The sequence below is a fragment of the Lactuca saligna genome, chromosome 1 (assembly GCF_052625555.1).
Source record: "Lactuca saligna cultivar CGN05327 chromosome 1, ASM5262555v1, whole genome shotgun sequence".
In the NCBI taxonomy this organism is placed as follows: Eukaryota; Viridiplantae; Streptophyta; class Magnoliopsida; order Asterales; family Asteraceae; genus Lactuca; species Lactuca saligna.
In genome coordinates this window covers 79,332,911-79,343,448 of record NC_136417.1, presented here as the reverse complement: position 1 = coordinate 79,343,448, position 10,538 = coordinate 79,332,911, and the positions used below count along the sequence as shown (strand labels likewise).

The 10,538-nt window shown below is 29.0% G+C and overlaps 1 protein-coding gene across 4 annotated transcripts in view; it reads left to right on the top strand.

The window, feature by feature from the left end:
• Positions 1-407: 407 nt before the first annotated feature.
• LOC145040349 (uncharacterized) overlaps positions 408-10,538 on the top strand; it is a 47,343-nt gene continuing 37,212 nt past the window's right edge. For 2 of the 4 annotated variants that reach the window (XM_078988301.1, XM_078988296.1), the window contains exons 1-2: positions 411-695; positions 874-925. In XM_078988301.1, coding sequence (XP_078844427.1) covers positions 565-695; positions 874-925 — 183 coding nt within the window. In that variant the 5' untranslated portion in view covers positions 411-564. Of the gene's footprint in view, positions 696-873; positions 926-10,538 lie in introns of those variants that run through there. The other 2 variants (XM_078988294.1, XM_078988291.1) reach the window with 2 other exon arrangements.

Genomic DNA, 10,538 nt, shown 5'->3' with positions numbered 1-10,538 from the left:
AATAATATGATTGTATATAATTTAGCTAAATGATTTAAAAAAAAACTAACAATTAATTTATAAATAATCTATATTAATTCTATTAAATAGAAAACGATATATATATATATATATATATATATATATATATATATATATATATATATATATATATATATATATATATATATATATATATATATATATATATATATATATATATATATATATATATGAAATGATAAGATGGTCTTTTTATATAAAGCAACCACATTCGGTTCAATAAACCATATAATGTTTAAACTTACGGATAAAAACTACGAAAATGACCAAACTGACCATTTCTCTAATTTACTCCAAAATAAATACATAATTTTTTTATAAAGTAATATAAGTAAAATAATCGTACAAAAAGATAAGCATTTCGTATGTCTGAAATCTCCACCATAGGTAGAGATGATAGCTACAGTTTCCATTATAAAGCCTGGCTATGAAACCCACATAAAATAAACAATTAACTGCTTTATCATTCATCATACTATAAAAAGTTTACGTGCTTGCAACACATATATTGGAGCATTAATAATGACGACAACAGCAGCCGTGGGAGTGGCGGTGAGGGCGTTGTTGATCGTATTGTTTTGTGTGATGGTAGCTGTGTTTGTTAACCTATTCGCCATTGATGGTTTTATTTCTTGTTTTGACTTCAGCGCCAGGTAATTACGAGCGTAACCTATTTGCCATCTATCTCAATTAACGTTTTATTTTTGTGGTAAGAATTTTGAATCATATGTATATGGAAGAGATTTTCAAGATAGAAGTAAACGGTTGATGTTTTTGCTTCTTTAATTTTGAGTTTCCCGTGTAGTAATGTTTTTGTGAAATTTATTGCAGGTGGGGGGTGGCAATCCTGATGGAGTTTTCCGTATATCCTGTTGTTATGGGCGTAAGGATGTTAATCATTTATTAATTATTATGAGTTTCAGTCGTTGCTTTTTGCGCTTACGACTTTTTATGTGGAATTAATCAAAGGAACATAGAAAATGATAATAGACATTATTAAATTGAAAAATAATAGAGAAAATTATATATTTAGTCAATTTTTTTAACTTCGTTGTAAAAAATAGCAAAAAAAATTAAAATAAAATAAAAAACAAAAATAAAAAAGGAAAAAAATTAAATTATAAAATTAGTCATCAAAATCACAGATGTATGAGCTGTCTAAGATTTTGGCATTTGATCTACGAAGGTACAAATTTTTAAAATGTGGGCGTGCATTGAAGGTTGTACTTTCGCAGATGGAACATCAGAGAAAATCCCAGATTAACTTAGTTCATATGTGATTAAGTTCATCTGCGATTTCCTTTGATGTTTCGTCTGCGATTTTGAGCATACTTTTTTTAATTTTTTAAAATTTTGAATTTTTTTTTAAATTTTAACTACAAAAATGATAAGGTTTCACTGTTACATGAAATCCTCAATAGCTATCGATTATCGCGTCCAAAGAAAGTCCTTCCAACAAAAACCTTGCAAAATAAAAGCTAAAAAATATTAGGTATTTAAATCCTTAAAAGTCAAAATCACAGATCAACTAATAAAATCAAAGATGGAGTGGGTCCATCTACGAACATACAACTGTCAAAGCACGTCCACGCTTTAAACACTTGTATATTCGCAGATCAAATGCCGAAATTGCAGATGACTCTAATCCATCTGCGATTTTAGTGGCTAATATTTTAATTTGTTGTTGTTTTTTTTTTTTTTTGCTATTTTTTACAACGTAATTAAAAAATGGCTAAATTTGTAATTTTCGCAAAAATAATATCTTTTACACTAAAGTACATAGCTATTCCGAAATTTAGAGGGCATTTAGTAAATTCTAACGTTTAACAAAACACTCTGCTTTGAACAAAAAAGTTCTTTAGGTACTACAAACGATTAACATTTAATTTGAACAAATCGTTTAAAATCTAAAGGTATCTCACGTAGCATTTAACAAAACGTTATCAACTATCAGTTATCCGCTGTTTACTACTCGTTGTCATCTAGTTTTGTCTAACACACCTTTAATCTCTCTCTCTCTCTCTCTCTATATATATATATATATATATATATATATATATATATATATATATATATATATATATATATATATATATATATATATATATACATATATACACACACACACACACACAATTGAGTTATTGTGCGAACCAAAAAAAAAACGTAAGAACTTGCAAACTCATAATCTACTTATCTTTTTCAAAACCAAGAAGGATCAATCTTCTCTAAATGGTGTGTCTAAGTCTTATATATGTTAAAAAAATTAACAATTTTTTTTAATTATTTTAAAATTTTACATGTATGTACAATCAATAGTCATATGGACAACTGATAATGACAATCAACAATTATATAGATTATGGATAATAATATTTGTCGTTTCCAAAAAAATATAGACTATGGATATGCACACAATGAGCACTCATAACTGTTGATTGTGCACATTCTAACAATTATACACTATTGAGTTATTGTGCGAACAAAAAAATGTAAGAACTTTCAAATTCATAATCTACTTATATTTTTTCAAAACCAAAAAACATCAACCTTCTCCAAATGGTGTGTCTAAGCCTTATCTATGCTAAAAAATTGACGATTTTTTTATTTATTTTGGAAATTTACATGTATGCACAATTAGTAGTTATATGGACAACTGATAATGACAATCAACATTTATATAGACTACGAATATGCACACAATGAGCACTCATAACTGTTGATTATGCACATTCGCAATCTTATACACTACTATCTGTGTATAAATCCACATTTCCGAAAAATTTCGTCAATTTTTTTGAACCTAAATATAACTTAGACGCATATTTGGAGAAGTTTGTTGTTTTTTATTTTGAAATATGATGAGTTGATTATGTGTTTACATGTTTTCACCAATCTCTTAGTTCTCAAAAGAATATATATATATATATATATATATATATATATATATATATATATATATATATATATATATATATATATATATATATATATATATTTTAAATTTTGTATGTTTGGTTCTTATATTTTTCATTTCTATTCATATCGAATTTGAAATTACTATTTTAGTTTTATTATAATTCTTTAATATATTTTTATTTAGAAATTATGTTAAAACATACGTATCTATAAATTATAATAAATATAAAAATACTTCAATGATATTTATTTGAAACCTCTAAAATCTTTTATATCTTTTTTAATTAATAAATTAATCTCAAATATTTTTCTAACTTTAATGTTCACTTTTCACTTTCGAACATAAATACTTATTTAATTTATGTAAGTTGTATGTAAAATACGATCTTGCTACCATATTAACTATTAATATTATTTGTTAATTAAACTATAACATTTAACATAACATGTCTACTATCTATTATATTATAATAGATGATATTATTTTTACATCATATCCACTTAAAGACTACATAACTCAAGAACTTTCAATTATTATTTTAAACAAGGAAGACACACACCTATTAAACCATATTATTAAAAGGATAATAACCTCAAAAGATAAAACTACTCATTTAAAAAACTATTTGTTTTGTTCACCATATGACTTGTACCCTTAAATTTTTAAAAAGGAAGCATTTTAAACCCTTAACTTCAAACCCTTTGGTACTTTGAACCCTTTGGTACTTCCAACTAATTAACTGTGATTAGTTTAATTCTTTTTTGCAAATTGAACTCATTTGTAATTTTAAATTCAGGACTCTTTTCAGTTTTCAATATAAAATATACTTAAATTATTGATTTCTTCCATCATATTAACTATAAATGTACACAAGTACTTAACTTCCAACTAATTAACAATTATTAATTTTATTTTAAAATATCAAAATTATTTTAAATTTTATATTTAGTATTAACTATTCAATTTCAAAATAAAATATACTTAAAATTATTGATTTATGTCAAATAAACTTACAATTGATCAAAATACCTTTTTTTAAAAGAGTTACAAAATCAAAATATACAATTAAATGTAAAACCTAAATTGAAATGTAAAATTGAAGAAAATATTAACCAAATTTTATTTTTTATAATAATGAAATTTATTTAAGTAATATATTTCGAGTTATTTAATAATAACATTAGTTAAAATAAAAAAATATAGAAATAATATTACGTTTTTTATAAATGATGATTGATATTTGAAATAATAATCATAACCGAAACTAAAAAATGTCAAATATTTTGTTTTTTGATTATTAAACTAACAATATTAAAAAATAATATCGGTTCAAAACTTATATTTAGTTTTATTTGTACACAACCCGAGGCTAGAGACTATTCAAATGATATGGGTATAAAAGATACATTTAAACTAATTAAATTTAATAATAATCGAAATACTTATAAACCAAAATTTTAATTTAACTTTTCAGTACTTAACCTTGTAAAAAAGCTGATTAAGATCACATAGATTTACTATATTATTATCTTATCATATATTTAAGATAATAATTATGCTTTTTATCAACTTAATAATAAAATTATTATTTCATGATAACAAAAAAAAATTTATATATATATATATATATATATATATATATATATATATATATATATATATATATATATATATATATATTATTTGATACCATTCTAATTTTGTGAGATCGTAAGATTAAATCTAAAAATAATTTTAAAATGCAAAATAAAATGAAAAATCCAAAAATTCTTTTTTTAATTCGGAACTTTATTTAACTAAAAAAATAAAAATAATAAATAAATTACTGTTTTTCTTTTTGAAAAATATATCAAATATTCTAATAGAATATTACACTGTACATATTTTAATATGATTTTTAGAATGTTTAGAATATTCTACTTGATTTTCCAGATATGCAGAATATTCTAAATATTCTACTAAAATATGTAAAAAAAAATGTATTTTTTTTTTGTATTTATTTTTTTTTGTATTTATTTTTTTTTGTATTTTTTTATTATTTTTTTTTTTGGAAAATATATATTCCAAAAGTAATACTGGGAAAAAAATTCGAAAATTTTCAATTATTTTACATTTTAAAAATGTTTTTGTTTTATCTAATAAATGAGTGGTTAGAATTGCATCTCACGGTCTTATAAAATTAAGACGGCCGTCTCACATGTACTTAACCATATGCCATGAATGTAACACACATATTCATATAGTTGTTTATCTAAATAAAGTAATCCTACCCTTAATACCTACTCGTCCTTCATCTTATTCAAAATTTCTAGAATCAAGTTATGTGGCGGTGGCGTTCACTTATTCCTGCTACTACCTCCCCTTCCCCTGTTGATCAAATCATTTGAACGTGTTATTAGAACCAAACAACATGTTGTTGCCATCTGATTGTTTAGAAATTGAAGATGTGGTAAATGAAAAACTTTCAAATCATACCTATTCATTTTCTTAGTTCTCTAAATGGCAAATGGAAAACCAATAAACGGAACGGAAGGAGTGGGGATATTGATTTTTGGTTAGCTGTGAATGGAGGTATAGGTGTTGATATGTATGTGTATATTTTATGTATTTAATTAATTGATGGGCTTATGGCCCATAGTATGTGTTAGGTCCTTTGTATAGTATACTTTATATTGCCTTGATAATGAGAAGACGCATATGAATAATTCCCTAAGATAACATGATATTAGAGTAGGTAACTTAAAACTATCTTTTCTAAATAATCTCATTCACAACACCTTCTTACATCGGTTCCTTAAAGTCGCCACCCGGAAAAAAAACATTCTTTATCCATTCTTTCTTCATGACTACTGAAAAACCCTCTAAGAAACCCTATGACATCACTAACATAAAGTCATACATACCTCTAATATGTGATTTAGACTGTAACGACTGCATTTTAAGAATGTAGGCTCATGAGTATGATGAAATTTAGAAACCCTATTCTACTACAACAAGGACGCGAAGATGATTTTACTAGACAACGAGTTGTGGAATATCGTTATTGGTGACTTTTTGATTTCCATGTATTGCACCAAGATTAAAACAATTGACAATTTTGTTGAAAATATTAATGTCATCGTCCTGGAGAAAAATTCAGTATGATGGTATACGTTGTCGTACCCCTCATATGCAATCGTTCGGTCATTTCCTTTAGCGCCTCTCACTAGTGCCGATCATTAGGAGCCTCGTCTAGGTTGTTTAGGCTACTGGCTTCACCCATAGGTCCTAGCACCACTGTTTGGTCTAATTATCAGCTTAGTGCCTATATAACTTACGCCTACCCACTCATAATTCTCAGGCGACATCATGGGATAACCCACTTCAGTGATTCCATGGACATTACCTTCGATAAAGGGTCCAAATCAACCAACCAGTCTCACTAAAATGTTTAATGCCATGACATTACAAGACCCAGACTTTAACATGTGGTACATACATTCGAAGTCACTTCTCATCTACATGCTTATACATGTATACACACATCCCTTAGTAATAAAGTGCTTAATTCCTTCAGTTTAGTTGTACTGTCACCACGTTCAAAATTGCATCTTTGTCTCTGTATATCGCACTCTTACCTTAATTCTAGCCCATGTTACACCCAACATAATCAAAATTTTTATTTATGTTAGACATTTTACTCGTGGTAGCAGATGTACTATATAATTTGATGAATTTGGTTTTTCTATGACGGACTATCGGACTTGTCAAACTCTACTCTTATGTGATAGTATGAGTGTATTGTGTACAATCACTTCTCAAGTCATGCATCATGTTTTTCAATTTTTGTCTTCTCATAATTTAATTTTATGGCTACATATCCATTTCAAATTATTCATTTCTATGTTAAGACTTCAACAATATGTTGGTGTTTTAATGTATTATGTGGTGCTTCTTGATCAATATTCTCATTTTGTTTGGGTACCTTTTAGGGTAGAAATATGATGTGTTTTCAAAATGTGCTCATTTTCAAAAATATGTTAGAAAACAATTTAACGTCATATTCAAACTTTTCAATGTGATAACGGTTTCGAAATCACTCAACTCTAAACCTTTTGTAGCACCAACGGAATTCACCCGTGTTTTTTTGTGCCTATATACATTTAAAAAAAAAGGAAAATCCAAATACATCTTTAAAACCATCAATAATACAATTAGTAACCTATTATTTCATCCTTACTTACCTCTACCTATTAGCTTGAAGCCCTCATACACTCATTTATGCGTTTTTAGTTGCTTCTACTTCCTTACCTTCCTACGTCTCACAAACTAGCCCCCCCAAAGCACACATGACATTTTCCTTGGCTACGTCCCACACCATCGAGGGTACTATTGCCTCAACCTAGCAACAAAAAATAATATAATTTCCCATCATGTTAATTTTGATAACACCATCCTCTGTTTTAGCTCCATGTACCTTCAGTTATCCCTTCAAACTTCTATTATCTCTTTTGGTTCTCACCCCAACCCTAGTCTTATTAAAACGTAACCGTCTGATGATCCACCCTCATCATCGTCAATTGTATAACTCATTATCCCCTCGTTGATGTTGCTTCCCTTATCCACTATGGCAACCCCTTCCTTTACACCTACTTTAAAAAATCAATATCATGTTCATTCCTTCTCTCACCTTATGACAACTATATCACATAATGAGATCCTGAGACTGATCAAAAAGCTAAATCTCCACATATATTCTTCATATCTGGTCCCCCATTCGTATACTAAAAAATCTCATGAACCATATTGGCTTAACACTATGCAAGATGAATACACAACACTTACTTCTAATGAAACATGGGTTCTTGTTCCACCTCCAACTAATGCTTGTAGGGTTGTTATTCATAAAGTTAGTTTTAGCAACATAAGATTTAACAATATAAGACTTAAAAAATTAGAATAAAGATAAACCAAGTTTATACCCACCAAGGATCTTCTTGCAAAGTTTGGAAAGAAAACAAGCACCAAACATTTGTACACTTTGAATGCTCAAGGGGAGGCTTGGAATTTGATGGAAAATGCGGAAACTTTAAGACACCAACAAGTTGTCAACTTGATTTAAGATGTTAGTCTTGTAAGAAACTCATAACATTTAATCTTGAAGTTCATAACCAAAGTATGAACATCAAGAGAGTATAAAAGCAAGTAATATCTTCAAGAGGATGAACAAAATGGAAAGAGTATGCATACTCTCACAACTCATGGTTTTGTGTCCAAAAGAATAGCAAGAATGAAAGTCTGATGAAGCTAGTATTTATAGCATGAAGAAAAATTCTATAAGTCCTTAACCATTTAGCAGTTTAGACAAACATGTATCCCATGCTTGTAAGACTAGCCATGCTTTCATCTCTTTTTATTAAACAATCATGAAAGCCATGCTTTTATTTAAATAATCAATAGGCATGTCTTCTTTTTGTAATACTTTAATCCCATACTTCTAAAGTATGTTGCCTAGATTAAAATAAGCTAGAAACCATACCTTTCTTTCTTCTTCCTCAGTTTCGTAATTAAGAAGTCAAAAGAGAACAAAAACTTTATATTTTATAAACCAAGTTTATAAAGTATAAACTTTAAGTTTTTGGTACAAGAAAAAAGAATTTATCTAGTCCAAAATGTTGTGCGTGATTTATTAATTCATACCATATGAATTATGTAATGTTACATACTAATGAAAATTATTATTTCTTAGAAATAAATAATTCCCAATTTAATTATAAGAGTTTATTGAAAATTTATTAAAAACAATTTCTAATAAATAATCAGTTAGACTAAACTGCATAAATGGTCACTGTGGGTTGCTCAAAATTGCCACTTTGGTCCAAAAAGGTTTGGACTAGCACCAGCGGTCCAAAACTTTCATTTTGTTGCGTTTTTAGTCCAATATGTTCTGATTTTTTTTCAAAATGATGGATTTGTCTCTATTAATATGGTTTTCTCTTTTTTATTATTTGTTTCTAATTTTTAAATTAGAAAAAAACAAGAAAATAATATATATATATATATATATATATATATATATATATATATATATATATATATATATATATCTCGTTTTCTTCTTCCCCACTATTACCACATCGTCGCCTACCTGCCATTCTTGCTGGATAACACCGCCAACCACCATATCATTTTCACCAGAAACACTGTCGGCCATCTTTCCAGCCACCAAACAGATCAGAAGATGAAGCAACAAACAAATATTTCTTTATTTTAGGGTTTCAAGATCAGATGAGCTACATATCGGGGTTACAACACTACCTCAATCTCTCGTTCTCTGATGTGTCGCTAACGTTTGAAACATCGTGTTCATCGAACCAGTAAAGTAGATCTGGTTCTGTTCATTAATTGTTTACCAAGAGAAGAGAGGAAAAGGCCACAGTGGAGGGAGGTCTGATGCCACATCCATGATCTTCTCGATCTATCTATCTCTCTCACCATTATCGGAACATTCTTTTCGCCTAATTAGTTCATCACTAAAACCCCCCTTTTGCCTAAAAAAAACCATTGCCACAAACTCTATTTCTTTCTCCGACCAAGACATCTGTTTTTTGTAGATCTGGAGCACCACCACTATGAACCTGGAACCACAAGCCGCCGCCGAAACTAGGGTTTTCATAGCCACCGCTACTAGGGTTTCCGACAGTCATTTAGGAGGGAGGACGACGAGATGATGGTGTTCCAGAAGGTACAGGTGATGCGAAGGGAGATGGGATGTTGATCCAGCGGACAATAAATAGGGGTGGTTGGAACTCTCTCTACTAGAACGAGTCACCGGAAGCTAGTGGTGGTGGTGGTATTTTCGTTTTCTGAAAATCATGAAGGTGGAGATGGTTTTGTGAAGAGAGAGAAAAATAAGGGTAGGGGTGGTCTCCGGTGAGTAGGATAAGCCGACAGGTGGTGGCAGTCCGGTAGATGACAGTGATCCATCAAATGGTGGTGGTCCGACAACGGTGGTCGGCAGGAGGTGGTGGTTCGTCAGCAATGGAGAGAGAGAGAGAGAGAGAGGGAGAGAGAGAGAGAGATGGTATGTGAGCGAGGTAGGATATGATTGTATATATTTTTATTTACTTTTAAATAAAACATTAAATTAAATAAAAAAAGAAATAAAAAAGGAAATTAATAAGGGCAAATCTGTCATTTGAAAAAAAAAAGCAAATTTGACCAAACTCACAACAAAACGAAATGTTTGGACCTCTGGTGCTAGTCCAAACCTTTTTGGACCAAAGTGGCAATTTTGAGCTAACCACAGGGACCATTTGTGCAGTTTAGTCAATCAATTATATTAAGTTGTTGTTAGTGTGACCAATTAGCATCACATGTTAATTAGCAATATCACTTTAATATGATTATTGAGCATACTAGATCTTTCAATACTAATGTGGTTATTTTAATTTAGTTGTTTTAAAAGAAGCATAATGGATATGGATATCTAGCTCAATACAAGGCTTGGATAATAGCCATTGGAAAAAATCAATGTCCCTACATTGACTATGATTAGATGTTTAGCCATGTGGTCAAATAGGATACCATTCGTACA